Consider the following 17,021-nt stretch of genomic DNA (forward strand, 5'->3'; position numbering starts at 1 on the left):
AAGGCTAAGGAAACACTATCCATTTGACCCTTCACTGAGAAAACTATCAGAACAAACTTTAACCAACTGATAAGTAGCTGGGGAGATTTTGATGGAAGGACCAGCACAGAAATTTAAAAATAAAATAAGACATAACTATGTTATGTAGAGAAGGAATGAGGACCTGGAACAATTACATGCAGAAGAGAAGCTGGAGATCAAAACATTTCCAAATTTTAGAAGAGCAGCCATAAGGCCCAGAGGACAGGACCAGAAGGTGAACGGCAGTTATCTGGAGACAGATTTTAGGATGTACAAAGAAGAACCAGTCACTTCTAAGGATGAAATGGATTTCCTTAGAGGGTACAGAAGTTCCTAGTAAAAGAGAGGGGAAAATAATACTGTGATTCTTTTTGTCATCTATTTATTTATTTATTTAGAAGGGGGAGCAGGGAGAGGGGGATGGAGTGGGTGAGGAGAAAAACTGATGTTGGTAAGAAGAAAAGAAGTGGGATGTGAAGTGGTTCTATTTCCTGAGGGCAATGTGGCGTTTTTGGGGCAGTCCTCCCTCTAGCCAGGACTCCACACACAGGACAAGGGCAAGGAACAGTGAGCAAGGATCGATCCCACTGTACCAGATGGCACCTCGAGATATCCACTGTGTACTGTTACTTCACATAGATGGGAGATAGCTGTGAAAACTAATACCGAGCATAATCTGTTTTTGTTACTATATGATCGCCAAAAATAACAATAGAAGGACATATACAAAAATATTAAGTGTTTTTTTTTCTGGGTTATAGAATCTTATCAAGTCGTATTTTCCTTTAAATTATTTGTATTTCCAAAATTTTACACTCCAGATATGCATGACTGTTGTAACATGAAAATGTACAGGTTACAATAAAAAGTTAAATTATAAACCTAAAAGCAAGTCAAGTCAAAACCTACTACTATTAACTTCCAGTGATGGTTAAGAGATCTGCAGATCCTCTCCTAGAAACTATTGAAAACTAGACAAATTTTTCAAAAACACCATCTCTCCACTCTGGAAATTGATTGATGGTTTAAAAAAAAAATAAGAAACATTTATTCATGAAAAATGATGACATTTATTTAAGAATAGTGGGCATTTGTGACACTCTGGCCTGGACTCTGGGCTTGCTCCCATCCCTTCCAACCCCCAAGGCTCATTGGATAGTACACTACCAGCTTTGCTATCAGAAGGGTGACCTGGTTGGGAAGAAAGGGTAAATATTCACATTAAGTGGGTCATCTACAGATGGTCCTTACAATGAGATTACGTCTCATGACTTACATCCTGGAAAACCTATCATAAGCTGAAATATGACAGGCTGAAAATGAACTTAATACATCTCACTTACCAAATATCACAGCTTAGCTAGCCTACCTTAAATGTTCTTGGAATATTTACATTAGCCTATGGCTGGCCAAAATCATCTAACACAAAGTCTGTCCTATAATAAAGTGTTGACTATCACAATTACTGAATAGCCGTATTCAAAAAACACTGGTAGCAGCACACCACAGGCGGATAGTCATTTCCCCTCATGATCGCAAGATGGACAGGGAGCTGTAGCTCTCCTGCTGCCCAGCATCTCAAGAGAGGATCATACTGCAGGTCCGAACTCCAGGAAAAGACCAAAATTCTAAGTTTGAAGTACAGTTCCTACTGAATGTGGGTAAGCTTTTTCACCATCATAAGTTGGGGACTGTTTGTGTCTGATAAAAGACTTGTATCTAGAACATGAAGAGCTCTTTACAACTCCATAAGAACAAATGACACAATTTAGAATTTTAAAATGTCCAACATTATTAGTAATCAAGAAACTGAGATACCAACAAAATTCACTAAAATGGCTGTAATTAAAAAAGACTTACAAGATCATATGCTGGTGAGGATACAGAGAAACTGGAACATTGCTGACGGGAAGGTAAAATGGTGCACCCACTTTTGAAAATAGCTTGGCAGTTTCTTAAAATGTTAAATGTAAAATTACCACATGACCAAGTAATTCTATTCTCAGGTATCTAAGAGAAGAGAAATGAAAGCACATATCCATCCTGTATATAAGTGTTCAAAGCAGCATTTAAAAAATATTGTTTGTTGTTATAGATAGACAAAATGCCTTTATTTATTTTTATGTGGTGCTGAGGATTGAACCCAGTGCCTCACACTTGCTAAGCAAGCACTCTACCACTGAGCTACAGCCTTAGCCCTCAAAGCAGCATTATTGATAAGAACCCCAATTTGAAACAACCCAGATATATATATATATATATATATATATATATATATATAGACTAGTGAATGGATTAATAAAATGTGGTATTATCACGTAATAGAATATTATTCGGTAACAAGAAGGAAGGAAATACTGATGTGCTACAATATGAACCTCAAAAACAAAGTGCTAGTCACAGGAGAAGAGGTATGATTCCATTTATATCAAAGATCCAAAAGACAAAAATAGAGAGACAAAGTAAGTTACATATTTTCTGGAGGAGGGGCGGTGTAAGGAGAGGAAGATGAGAATGTGGGAACGGGAACTATCTATAAAAGGGCATAAGGAATCTTACTAAGGTAATAGAATTTTCTAGAATTGGATTGTTGTACAATCAGTAAATTTACTAAAAATCAAATTGAATATTTTCAATGGGCATACTTCATGATACATAAAAAGCTGTTAATAAAGTAGAAAAGAAAGTCAATACATGCTTGATAATTTCCTGCCAAAATAAGTCTATGCTATCAGTAGAAAGAATATCCTGAAATTAATCTGATTTTAGAAACATTCCATATTCCTCATCATAGTAACACATTTCATCCCTTTTCAATAGCTGAGGTGACACAGGTCAGCTCTGGGGCTGGTGATCACACTGCTACCAAAGCATAAAAACCCTGAAAAAACACAAACATTCCTGGACTGTTCGAATCTTTGGGCTATTTGGAGAAAAGAGGGGAGGCTCTTCTTGTTATTATTTTTGGCCTTCTGTTCACAGTTGTTGGCAGTTTAAACATAAACAAGGAGATTTCAACAGAAGAGAATAGTCTTGCAGGAAGATTCTGTGAGTCAAACCTGAAAAGAAATGCTCTCGGAAAGGCTGTTCTTGCCCATTGTTCCTCAACACATTCATTAGAATGTAAGGTTATAAAAGAATGCTTTGGATCTTCAAAAACAAAAAAAAAAACAACAACAACTTTGAAAGCTCATTTAAAGTTAATGACTAATAAAGAAGAGGAGCTACAATGTTAAGTGAGTTTACTTTGAATATAGCCTTTCAGAAAAGTCCAATGTGCTTAAAAATAACGCAGCATGTAAGTACTTACATGTCTACATGATTAATTTACAAGCATAAAAACTTCTGATATTTATGTTTTTAACTAACACTTGCCCTCTTTTGTGTGTGTGCATGTGTGTGTGTGGTCCTAGGGATTGAACCCAAGGCCTCCTGCTAATAAATTTGTAATCTACCATCGAACTCCAGCTCCAGCCCCTAAAACTTGCTTCTTAAATATTAAAAGAATCTCTTGAATTTAACAAACATAAATTCATTGATTATAAGATAATTTTATATCAAAATTCCTGTAAACAACTGGTTTCCTTCTGGCATATTGTATTGCTAGACTTTGTGAACATTTTTCTAGCATAAACTCAGTTCTACTGTACCATTCTTAAGTAATTTCTGCAATTTTCACATAGTGAAGTACAGTAAAAATTTTACAAATCTGCAGTGATAATCGCTAATTCCCTCATTTACTAAAATCTCTAACATTTTTATGTTTTGGTTTGTCAAAATATTAAGTTAATTTAAAAGGAGATGACCTGGAAATAAATAAGATATACTACAATGTTCACTTGAAATTGAGTAAATTACTCAATTGGTAGAAAATTGAGATTTTTTCTATTAAGACTCCCAAGAACCTATCTTTTTAGTTCACATCAAGGAAACCTGCCCTCAGCCTGGGCTACCCTCCAGTGCTCAAGTAAAGGAATCCCTAATAGAAGCAAGTGCAGAGGAAATTAGAGTGGGTATACTTTAAAACTTCATCAGTCTAACAAATGAAAATGTACAACTGACTGACAACCACAAATTCTGAGAAAGATGCAATGACTCTGAGACTCCTAGAACATCGTGGGGGTCTCTTGCTTTTTAACTCTAATTCTGCATGGGAATGCTTACAACTTGACCCATGACTACTTGGCCTTCTCTTTTGTACTTTTCTTAATGCAGCATAGATGACCTCCTGAGACAACCAGCTCAGTTACACACACTTGAATCCGTAGTATTTCTTTCTTTGGAGCTGAAACCGCCTCATTATATTCTACCCAGCTAGCTCTATGAAACTTTCAGGGAAAGAACTATATTCTTTTATATACCAGATAATTTCAAATAAAGTATCTGCTATAATTATAGAATGTGTCTGTACAAAACACGTACTGTACACAAGTAAATTTAATATTAATTGCCCTTCAAATCTCAAACAAATCTTTATTTCTTTCAGACAGGCCTACCATTGCATGTTTGTTGATTGGTCTTTAATTTTAATGAAAGTAATATATGCACTTGATCAAACTCAAACAACATACAACAATTTGAATGGAAAAGTCCCCATGTTAGTCAGCTTTCTGTTGCTGTGGTAACTTGGAGGAGGAAAGGTTTATTTTGACTCATGGTTCAGAGGTTTAAGTTCATGGTCAATTGGCTCCATTGCTCTGAGCCAAAAGTAAGGAAGAATGTTGAGATGGAAGGATGGGGTGGAGGAAAGCTGTGCAGCTTAGGTAGCTAAGAAGCGGAAGGAGAAGGGGTTGCAGGGGCATGCTCCCAGTAACCTACTTCTTCCAAAGGTGCCCACCTGCCCACCATTTCCATGCCCTCCCAGTAGTCCTTTCAAATTGCTAATCCATCAAATGGATTAATCCACTGATGATGTTGGAGCCCTCATGATCCATTCACTTCTCCAAAGCCCAATCTCTGGACATTGCTGCCCTGGGGACCCAAGTCTTCAACACATGACCTTTTGGGGGACACTCAAACCATAGATTCAAATTGTAACAGTCTCCCTCTCTGAGCCCCAATAGTTCTTGCAGAAAATTTCTATGCACAATTAAGCATATACATGTACAGTCTCTGGGAGTGTAAGTCAATGGCAGAGCACATGTTGAGCTCCATGTTCAATCCCCAGGACCATAATTAACAAATAAATAAATAAAATGAATTATATTATTTGTATGTTTATGCATCTGGCTTTTGTCACTTAATGATATATTTTAGAGGTCTTCACTTATTGGCACATACAGGTATTTAATGGTCCATTATACAGACACATAATTTATTTAACCCAAGTCTTTTTTTTTTTTTTTACTAGCACTCGGGTTATTTGCAGTTCTTGTTATCAGAAGTATTGCAGAAAGAAACATTTCTGCACACATTTTTACATAATTGTTAAGGTACTTATAAAACAGATTCCTAGAGGTAAAAGTGCTAGATTTTATTTTTAAATTTTTTATTTGTTCTTTCTAGACATGACAGTAGAGTGTATTTTCACATATTATACATACATGAAGTATAACTTGCATTCTTGTGGTTGTACAAGATGTGGAGTTTCACTGTAGTATATTCACATAAGAACTTAGGAAAGTTATGTCAAATTCATTCTACTGTCTTTCCTATTCCTATCACCCATCCCTTCCCTTCATTTCCCTTTGTCTCGTCTACTGAACTTCCATTCTTCCCCCACCCTTGTTGTGTATTAGCATCCACATATCAGAGAGAACATCAATCAGTCTTTGGTTTTCTGTGACTGGCTCATTTCACTTGGCATGATAGTCTCCAGATCCGTCCATTTACCGGCAAAAATCACAAAGTCGTTCTTTTTATGGCTGAGTAATATTCCATTGTGTATACATATCACATTGTCTTTATCCATTCATCTGTTGAAGATAGGTTTATAGTTTGACTAACAGCACGGGAGAATGATGGCTTCCTTCATTTTCTTGTCTAATTTGGATATTATAAAAATTTTATATGTTGCTAGTGTTTAATTATGAATAAGCATTTTTCATATGTTTATTAGCACCTTCGTTTCTTATGAACCTCCAGTCCTTAAGATTTGCCCATTTTTTTGGCCATCAAGAATTCAAACAATAGGGGCTTGAGTTGTAGCTTAGTGGTAGAGCATTTGGCTAGCATATGTGAGGCACTGGGTTTGATCCTCAGCACCATATAAAAATAAATAAATAAAATAAAGGTATTGTGTCCATCTACAACTAAAAAAAATAAAACAATGAATATAAAAAATAATAAATGCTGGAGAGAAAGCAGAGAAAAAGAAACACTTTTATACTGTTGGTGGGATTGTAAATTAGTAAAATCAATATGGAGTTTCTCAAAAGACTAAGTAAGCATCAAACCACCATATGACCCAGCTCTACTACTCCTTGGTATTTATCCTAAAGAGTTAAAGTCATAATACTATAACAATACATGCATACTCATGTTTATAGTAGTCCAACTCACAGTAGCCAAACTATGGAGCCAGCCTTCGTGTTCATCAATAAATGAATAGATAAAGAAAATGTGGTAAATATACATAATAGAGTTGTGATTAGCCATAAAGAAAAATGAAATTATGTCATTTGCAGGAAAATGGATGAAATTTGAGAATATTATGGTAAGCCCCATAAGCCAAACTTAGAAGGTCAAGGGTTGTATGTTTTCTCTCACATGTAGAAGCTGGAGAGGAAAAGGATAAGAAAGTTAGGAAGTGAGGAAGTGTCATGAAAAATGAAGGGAAATAATAAGAGTAGAGGAAAGGGACCAGGGGGAGGGAGGAGGGGAGAGAAAGGGGAAGTACTGGGGTCTGAACTGGGGCAAATTACATTCCATGCATATATAATTATGTCAAAATGAATTCCATTATTATGTATAACTATAATACACTACTAAAACATGTTAAAAGGAGAATTTTAAAATATATTTGGCCATTTTTATATTGAGTAATTTTCTTTTTCTTATTGATTTGTAGAACTTTTGCATATTAATTTTTCTTCTTTTGCCAGGGATGGTGGTACCCCCTTTAATTTCAACAACTCAAGAGGTTGAAGCAGTAGGATCAAAAATTTGAGGACATCCTGGCAACTTAGACTCTAAGTCTAAAAAAAAAAAAAAAAAAAAGGAGGGGGTGGCTGGCTGAACATTATTCAAAGTTGGAGTAAAATAAAATGTTTAGAATTGTTTCCCCAAACCATTCATTTTGAATAAGTTATAAAAAAAAATCTTCAGGGCTGGGGCTGTAGCTCAGTGGTAGAGCACTTGTCTAGCATATGTGATGCAATGGGTTTGATCCTCAGCACCACATAAAAATAAACAAAATAAAGGTATTGTGTCCATCTACAACTGAAATTATTTAAAAAGGTCAGTTAAAAAAGTCTGCCTGCTATTCATATATAATCATCTTATTTTTATATTATTTATGTTAATATGCAACTTATATAAACTTAATTATACTATTACTTTGTAAACTGTTATAAATTCATAATTACAGATAACAAAGTATGCTTAGTTATATTTCCTGTTTCAAGAACTAATGGACACAGCTTCTTCCTGGTCTCTGAAATTTAATTTCCCTAAATTCAGTTTTAAGATTTAGATCAAATTAATGTGATTCTTCCGGGTTTGACAAAGTCTTCTCGGCCCAGTTAACCCGTTCTTCTACTTCATCAGCTGCTCCGTGCTGATTTGCTCTTTCCACCACTGTTACTAAAGCACATGAACATTATATGCATCTGCCTAGTCTACTGTGCTTCCAAAAACCTAACCCTAAAATAACTAACCGAGGTTCTAGGCACTTCAGCCACATTTCCTGAAAATCTCTTCATATTAATCCTTAATTGTGTCACTAACTGTGTGCTGTGGTCTGAAAGTGTGTGCCCCCCATTCACCCATGGAAACTGAATCTTTGATGTGGTGCTATTAAGAGGTGGAGACTTGGGGATGTGGCCCAGAGGTGGAGCACTCGCCTAGCATATGTGAGGCACTGGGTTTGATCCTCAGCACCATGTAAATGTAAAATAAAGATATTGTGTCCATCTATAGCTAAAAAATGGTGGAGCCTTGGAAGGTGGTTAAGTCAAGAAGGGGACAAGTGCCCTTATGAAAGAGGCCTGAGAAAGTGCCTTTGCCCCTTCTGCCATCAGAGGACACAGCACTAAGGCACCATGCACCAAGCAGAGTCTCATCAGAAAACAGACTTTTCTGGCATTTCAGTCTTAGACTCCTCAACCTCTAGAACTATGTGACATAAACTCCTCTTTATAAATTAGCCAGCCTAAGTTATTTCATAAGAGCAGTTGGAATGGACTGAGACATTATGCTTTTGATTTCTGAATTCTGTATACAGCAGAGATGAAAATTGAACTTGCATTACATATTTGCAGAAGAAAATCCACGTGACGCCTTTGTTTGCCTGACTCTGACCTGGTCTTCCTCCAACAGCTCACCATTGTTTATTGTAGAAAGAAGCAAAGCTAAATGTTTAATCTTGAATGCAGTTTGGTCTAAATCCAATAATAGTCACTTCAGATCATAAGAGTTAATTTTACTTAAAATAGACTCCACTTATAATTTCAGTTTTAAAGAGACCACCTTAAGACAAGACACAAAGTAGCCTGCCATATAATACAAACAATATTTTATGATGCTATGTAGCTTACAATGTGTTTTCACATGATTGTTTTATTTGCTTCTCACAATAATCGAATTTAGGCTGCTATGAACCCTATTTGATTGGGGAGGAGAGGAAGAGATGTTAAGTATCCTGCGCAGGGCCAATCAGCCAGCAAGTGGCAGACACAAGATTCAAAGCAAAACTATGTCTCCTGCCTCAAATCTTGTCTCATTCTATTTCTTGACAGTTTTCTCTAAACCGTAGTCTAGCAAAGCTAATAATGGTGAAGTGTACAGGTTAAAATGTTTCTGAGTAGCTGGGCCCAGGGGTGCACACCTGGAATCCTACTTACTTGGGAGGCTGAGGTAGGAAGAGCACACATTCAAGGCTAGCCTGGGTAACTTAGTGAGACTCTATTTTAAAATTTAAAAGAATTCTTAAAGGTCTCAGATATAACTCAGTGGTAGAGTGTGCCTAGGTTTAATCCCCAGTACCGCAAAGATTAAAAAAATATATATATATATTTTTTGAGTATAAATAATTGAAATTCCAACTCAAATTGGCTAAAATAACAAGGACATTTACTATCTTGTAATGATAATTCAAAGTTCAGAGAAGAAAGGACATGAAATTGGGATTCAATGGCTCATAGAGGCCATGACCATTCTACTATTCGTTGTATAAAGCCTTCCTTCATGATCCATAGATCAGCAGCCTATCAGTAGTACCTGGGGTGCATAATACTTACAGGGAATAGATTGCTACCCCAATCATGGGACATGCATCTTTGTCTTATTCGCCAGATAGAGGAGGGATCTGTCAACTTGTACTAGACTTGGATTAATCTGTAAATAAATATTCGTTTCCTTGAGCTACTGAGATTCTCGGGTTTGAATGAAAATCGGGAAATTTAGCATGAACACCTGGGCTAATCCTGATTATATGCCTACCTGAGAAAAAGTCACACACTGACCTGCATGTATATCATTTGAGATGGAATGGTCTGGCAGAAGTTTTTATTTTCTACATGCAATTTTATACAAGAGAATTCCTCTGCTTTTCGGTTGGAGACTCAAAGTGGTGGCGGGGGATAGGATACAAAAATTTTGCATTTTTATTGATAAATCTTGCTAGGTGGAAAATTTTCAAAAAAAAGCCCCATTAGAAGATAAGATAGAATGCTTTTACAGGTAATGGCCTTAGGATCCTTCTTAAGGATCTTCAAATGATCAATTAAAAAATAAAATTTATAGCCCAGCACAATGGCACACACCTGTAATCCCAACTGCTTGGGAGCTAAGGCAGGAAGATCATGAGTTCAAAGCCAGGCTCAGCAAAAGTGAGGCACTAAGCAATTCAGTGAGACCTTGTCTTTAAATAAAATACAAAATAGGGCTGGGGATGTGGCTCAGTGGCCAAGTGCCCCTGAGTTCAATAAAACAAAATTCACTCAAGTGAAGCTGCTAGATCTTAAGAGCGTGACTTACTTATTTTGGTTTTTGCAAACATTTTGATAAGCAACTACTACCGCTTAGCCCTGAGCAAGAGGCAAGACATGCAAATAAGACATGTCCAAATTTTACAATCTGCTAGTGAGACACACAAATGGATAACATCCAGGAAATTGAACAGCTGGTCAAATATTACCTAAGATCTGCTATGAAGATAACATACTGCTTAGTAATGTCTAAGATTAGAGTGCTATTAGCGGCAAAAACCAGTACTTTCCAGGTCTGCAAGGCCCCTAACAAAAGCCCGTGTAGTTTCTAAAAATTTAAAAAAAAAAAATTAGCAAGCTTTTACAAAAATTGAATTCTTCACAACATTTAGAAAGCCTAACTGCATTCTGTAAGGAATGAATTTGACATCAAACATCAAATTAGAAACTACAAAGAAGATAATCATGAGCCCTGAAATTTGAACTTTTATTGTATTTATTTGTTGTATTATTTAAGGAAATTCAATTCTGCTAAACAGAGAACAAGAGTAACAATGAGGAGGACAAATTCAACTGTGTATAGAAAACATGGAAGGAAGACTTTCGGAGACTTTTTATGTCACTCTAACAAAAAAAATATTGTAAATTGGGCATGTTTATAAGTAACAGAGATTTATAGCTCATATTTCTAGAGGATGGAAAAATCTAAGACCCAAGGTGCCTTATGGTTTGGATCTAGAATGTTCTCTAAAGGCTCATGTGTTGATGACTTGTTCCCCAATGAAGTAGTGTCTGGAGTAGGGATTTGGAGAAGTGCTTGGATTGTGAGGGAGCCAGCATTGCCAGTGGATTAATCCATTGATGGATTCACAGCTAAATGGACGATGGGGAGGCTGCAGAAATATAAGAGGTGGAACCTAGTTAAAGGGAGTGGACCCTTGAGGGTGTGCCTTTGAGACTCTATCTTGTCCTTGGTGCATCTCTCTCTCTCTCTCTCTCTCTCTCTCTCTCTCTCTCTCTCTCTCTCTCTCTCCTTTCTCACTGCTACAGTGTGAGCAGCATTCCTCTACCATGTCCTTCCACCATGATATACTATCTCACCAAAGGCCCCCAAACAATGGAGCCAAGCTACTATAGGCTGAAATAATGAGCCAAAATAAACCTTTCCTCCGTTAAGTTTTACTTTTTCAAGTATTTTGTCACAGCAACAGCTGGATCACATAGTGCCTTAGTGTCTAGTGACTGATTTGGGTGGAAGTCCACTTCCTGATTTATAGATGGCTTCCTTTTGCTATGTCTCAATATGGTGGGAAGGTGAAGAAACTCTTTGGGGTCTCTTTATAGCAGCACTAATCCCATTCTTGGGGTCTCTACCTTCAGGACCTAACACCTCCCAGAGGCCCTGCTTCCAATACCATCACATTAGGGGGTAGGTTTTAACATACAAATTTTGGGGAGACACGTTTGGTCTAGAACATTCTATCTCTGTCCCCCTCCTTGTAAATTCTTATCCTTTCACATGCAAAATACATTTGTTTCATTCCAACAGTCCAAAAGTTCTAACACTGACTCAAGAGTCTAAAGTCCAAAGTCTCATCTAAATATGATCTAAATCAAGATATGTGTAACAGTCAAGGTATGACTCACACATAGGCAAATTCTCTCCAGCTATGAGTCTGTGAAATCAGACAAGTTATGTGCTTCCAAAATAAATGATGAGTAAGCCATAGTACAGGCATTCCCGTTCTAAAAAGGAGAAAGAGAAAAGAAAGTAGTGTAGGTCCTGAGCAAGCCAAGACCCAATGGTGGAGAAATTCCATTAAACATTAAGGGTGGAGAATAACCCTCTCCTTGCCTCAGGGTTCTATACTCCAGGCTCACTAGAGCAGAGGTCTTGTCTTCTGGTCCCACTGTGGCAGGGATCCCACCCCTACAGCTTTGTTGGGCAGGGGCTAGACTTCCAATGCCCCAAGTGGTTTTGTTCTCAGGGCTTGACAAGTTGGTCCTGCCGCAGGTCTCTGCCTGGGCCCCACCTCTCAAATTCTGTGGGATGGTAGTTCCATCCTTTGAAATCTAGGTGGACGCAGCCTTATTCCCAGGGCTCAAGTACCCTATATACTGCAGAGATGGTACTATGTGGTCAATGAAGTTGGCTGCCTGTGCCCTCTGGAGAAGTTGCCACAATGCTGCATTGGGCCTGCCGGAACAGTACCTGGGACAGCTGAGGATTGTGGCTCCAGAGTATGGGGAACCCAGCCTAAGATGCAAGGAGGTGGTGGGTAGTACTTTGTACGATCCTTTGTACAGACTCCAGGCTTAGCAGCCCCTCCTCTGAGACTACTCTGGCTCAGGGTGTACACTGTGGGCCTGTGATGAGAGTATGCACCCTGTGATTTCCAAACTGCCCTTGGGTTATTCTTCCAATGTCTTGGAGAACAGCTCCTAGCTTCTGCTAAGAGGGTTGATCCATATTAACTTCCTTATCCAACAGTGGCTTTATTTACTTTATTGTCAGACCCTTAGTGGTCCCCTCGCCACCCTCAACTGGTTATCTCATTCTTTACAATGTGAATAGTCTGAGAATTTCCCATATCTTTAAGTTTTACTTCTTCAGCTCTTTACTTAGAAATTGCTTCCACTCAATATCCAGTTTCATTGTTCACAAATTCTACATTCTACAAAACACAACAATGAACACAATTTAGTCAAGCTGTATCAAAACATTAAAACTTGAACATGACACAGTCAAGCTCTTCACCACTTTGTATGAAGGTCACCTTTCTGCCAGTTTCCATGCTCCTTCCATTCATCTGGAACCTCATCAGAATGGTCTTTACCATCCAAGTTTGTATCAACATCTGTTCAAGATTACTTAGCTAATTTCTTAGAAGATTAAGGCTTTCTCAATTGCTTTCATTTTTTTTTCTTTCTCACTCTCCTTCTCCTCACCAGAATTTTCTTTATAGTCCATTCATAGCCATGTAAGGGTTTTTCTTTTTTGGTACCAGGGATTGAACCCAGGAGTGCTTAACCACTGAGCCACATCCCCAGCCATTTTTAGTATTTCATTTAGAGACAGGGTCTTGCTAAATTGCTTAGGACCCACTAAGTTGCTGAGGCTGGCTTTGAACTCACGATCCTACTGCCTCAGTCTCCTGAGCTGCTTGGATTACAGGCATGCACCACTGCACCTGGAAATGTAAGCTTTTTCTGGCAGGCAACACAAAATTCTAGCAGGCTCTATGCAATGCCGAGTTCCAAAGTTGTTTCCATATTTTTAGGTATTTGCTACTCAACACCCCATCAGTTAACACTCACTCTGCCCTAGTCTGTGCAGGCTGCTATAATAAAATTCCTATAAATGGGGTGACTTATAAACAACAGAAATTTCTCTCTCATTGTCCCAGAGACCAGGAAGTATAAGACGGGTACACAATGTTGTCTATGGCAGAGACATTCATAGACATATTTAGTACAGACAATCAGGAGGACAAAATAAGCACCCAACATTCATGAGGTACCAAATATTTATGGCCCATTGATTATAATCATTTGGGCTCCACGAGTTGTCTGCTTGAGATGTATAGATAAAAATTCATAGCTATTCAGTAGTGGATTGGCAAATTACAATCACACCCAGGCTGACTTGCACTTGGTGACTAAGCAAGCTACGCTGGCTCCAGACACAGTCCATCTGCTGTGCACACAGTGCTGGTCCTCAAAAGCACACCATGATCACCCAATGCTAACATGGCAGAGGAGGGCAAGAGGGACTGGACACAAAACCATAAATTCAGGAGTATAGTCCTTTCTTTCCACTTCCCTTTTTAAGTAGGTAAACCAACCACATCCCTCTTTCTCGCTTTTGCTGTACGTTGCCTAAATAAATCCTATGACTGGAATATTTTAATTTGGTATATGAAACTTTCTCTTCTCTGACCACAAGTCCTTGCTCACTCTTGGGGTATGTTCAAGGTAGCTGATGGTACCAGGTGGAAAGGCTACAGGAGTAGGAGGCTCCAAGCTGAAGAGAAAGGCTACAAAGCCAGGAATATCCTTGGGATTGTCAGCACCAGTAAGAGTCGGGGCTTCATCAGCATGAAGAGAACATTGCTATACCAAATGAACTGATCCGCTGCACCAGGTACAGATCTGATACCTGAACTCACCCACAAATCAGAGCAGCCAGAGGGTAAGAACCTCCACACGAGCATTCTAGCTCTCCTTTTTTACCACTCCTAAAATGCCCTCAGGCCTCCTTAGACAGAGCAGAGAGAGGTACAGGAAATCCAAGGCTCAGGATTCACCTGAGAGAACCTCACATTTAAAACTAGAAGAGAGAAGATAACATTAATTGGCAAGTATAATTTCCCACTCTGCCTGCAGGTGGGTGGCTTACTGAGGAAAAATAGATTTGTTGCAATAAAACAGCTACATTTTCTTTGCTCTTAAGAGTGGTTATATAACTATCTGTGTGAGCCCACTACAGTAATGCTAGCAGCAAAATTCCATGATACTTATCTATATGAGAAAGGGTTAAATAAAATGACTAAGGAGGAGAAATCAGGTTAGTTAATGGACATAGAAAGTGTCCCAGTTCAAGAAGTCATAACACAAGAGTTCACACACACTCACCAAGAACAAACATCTGTTCTCCATTATTTTGTCTGAAAAATGACTCTTCAGCAGCAGGACACTTGAGTAATAGGTACATGTAACATATGTCTACACAGAGAAGCCCCAAACTAAGAAGCAGCTGATCAGCTCATGTGTATGTAGTACACATGCATATGCATAAAAAGTGACTTAGTCCTTACTTCTCATTACGAATGTTAAGAAAAAAACATTTTTTTATTCACCAAAAGCACCATTTTCCAAACCTACTGTGTACATCTTTTTCTATCATATTTCCTCCTACAGGCACAGCCCAATATAACCCAATATAGCCCAAACTATAGGCGGAATGGTAGGAATGATTGATAATTACTCAGCTACTAGATGAATAATCTCTAAAACTGCGATTTTTATGTCAACATGACATGAAATTTTGTACATACTTTGGATATAAACTGAGGGAAAATATGGAGTCAGTCTGAATTTCGGTCAAAGTGTTGCAGATTGGTATACCGCAGGCCAAAAACCTAAGTAAGACTCTAATCAGACAATCAGAAGTGGTAATAAATCTGCTTGACAAGTATATCAATCTGCTGCCTCCTTCTATACATTTTCAGTTATGAAATATTTCTTTTATAAACATGGAAAAATAGAAGACATGTCTCTGTAGTAAAATAAAAGTCAGCATTTTGCTCTCAGATAAGCCAGAGTTTAAAAGAATCGCTTTGGAGTGATTAAACCATTGTGTGTCTGGATGCTGCAAGCCAGGGGTTAAGAGAGAAGACAGGCATAGAGGGTGCTGAAGAGGCCGAACCTGCAGCTTTGCTAAGAAAATTCAATCTGTGAGGCTGGTCCACCATCTGGTGACCATTCTGGGTCTATGTGTCAAAAATTTCATGGATAGTTCTATATATTTCAGGATGCCACCATAACCTACAAAAAAATTACAGGTCTTCTTGAAACTTAAAAAAAAAATCTTGATTTGAATGTGATTTAGAAGTTGATAATAAAGAACACACTATTTCTCATTTAGTACCTTTAGATACAAATAAAATGCCCTCTTGGAATACAACATCAAGTTGAAATATAAATATGTATGCTACACACATACACATATGCTTTTTCTATATTCAGGTAAAATTTTAAGACACAGCATTCTGTAAATTGTATCATTGACAAATTCAATCGTTGCAATAAGTTTTATATGAGCACCAGCAAAATTATTTAGAATTTTATAAAATTTAGTCTTCAAAGTATGTACGTTTTCTCATGGATTTTGTTTCTTATTGATGCTACTGTTTCTAACCACCAGAATCCTGATGAAGAAGGATTCACAGACATTTATCAATGAGGCTATTCCAGCATCATTTTCAACAACCTTTCTGAAACAAAAATTCCAGAATTGCCAAAGGAAAATAGGAATGTGCACTAGAAAAATGTCATGCACAAACTCAGAGACAATGAATCAGTGATTATTTTAGTTCTTCTCTTAGGTTAGCTACAAGAGTTTTCTAACAACTAAGATCAAGCACTCCTATTTGACTCTTTGGGAATAATAAAGCCCAACACTGCAGACAGTGTTCCCACATTAGACCAAGTGGACTTACTGGGGTCCACTCAGGCTCAGCATCTTTCTTCACCTTTTCTGGGAACAAAAGTGGACAAAATGCTGGATGCCACCTCAAATCCTGCTTAATATCCATCTGAATAGACAGGAATTTTGGTAACTAACCTTCCCCCAGCACCCAACAGGGAAAAACAAAGTTCCCCACACATCCCCCCCCTAACCAGGAGGGAGAGGCCTCCTCTCCTCAGTGCCCCCAGCACCCCCAGAAGGCAGAAGGCCTGTACTCACACAGATGGCTAGCGCTCCTGCCCCCATTCTCTCAGGAAGTGTCTGGAAGAACTGATGAAGTCCAGACGAAAACATTAAAAGGACAGCAAAATTCGAAAATTCCACCCCGTGGATACGTTTTGATTTGAAAAGCAGCTTCCAATCCAAAGGCCCCACGGTAGGTGAGGGGCGGCTGGACGCATGGTAGGAAGTGGGGTTTTGCTTCTTTTTCGGCTAACCCCACATGGCTGGGAGGACGGCCCGGACTTGAAATCTGATCCAGAGCCTCGGTGTTGGCAGGCACGGGGTCACGTGACTCGGGTCTGAAGTTGCTGACATCCCCTTCGGAAGCCCGACCTGCTGGATACCACACACGGGCTCCCTCCGTTTGGAAAACTGCCGCGGGTATTCATTAAGAGCCCTCAGAGCGCACACACGGAGCATTAACACGAACTGGCTTGCTC

General features: G+C 38.5%; 1 protein-coding gene across 1 annotated transcript in view; it reads right to left on the reverse strand.

Annotated features, from left to right (window-relative positions):
• The window catches only part of Fam13a (family with sequence similarity 13 member A), a 347,725-nt gene extending 330,914 nt beyond the window's left edge, over window positions 1-16,811 (reverse strand). Inside the window, exon 1 of the mRNA XM_026405192.2 lies at window positions 16,579-16,811. Coding sequence (XP_026260977.2) covers window positions 16,579-16,653 — 75 coding nt within the window. The 5' untranslated portion in view covers window positions 16,654-16,811. The remainder of the gene's footprint in view (window positions 1-16,578) is intronic.
• Between the last annotated feature and the right edge of the window lie 210 nt (window positions 16,812-17,021).

The sequence above is a fragment of the Urocitellus parryii genome, chromosome 10 (assembly GCF_045843805.1).
Source record: "Urocitellus parryii isolate mUroPar1 chromosome 10, mUroPar1.hap1, whole genome shotgun sequence".
Classification (NCBI taxonomy): domain Eukaryota; kingdom Metazoa; phylum Chordata; class Mammalia; order Rodentia; family Sciuridae; genus Urocitellus; species Urocitellus parryii.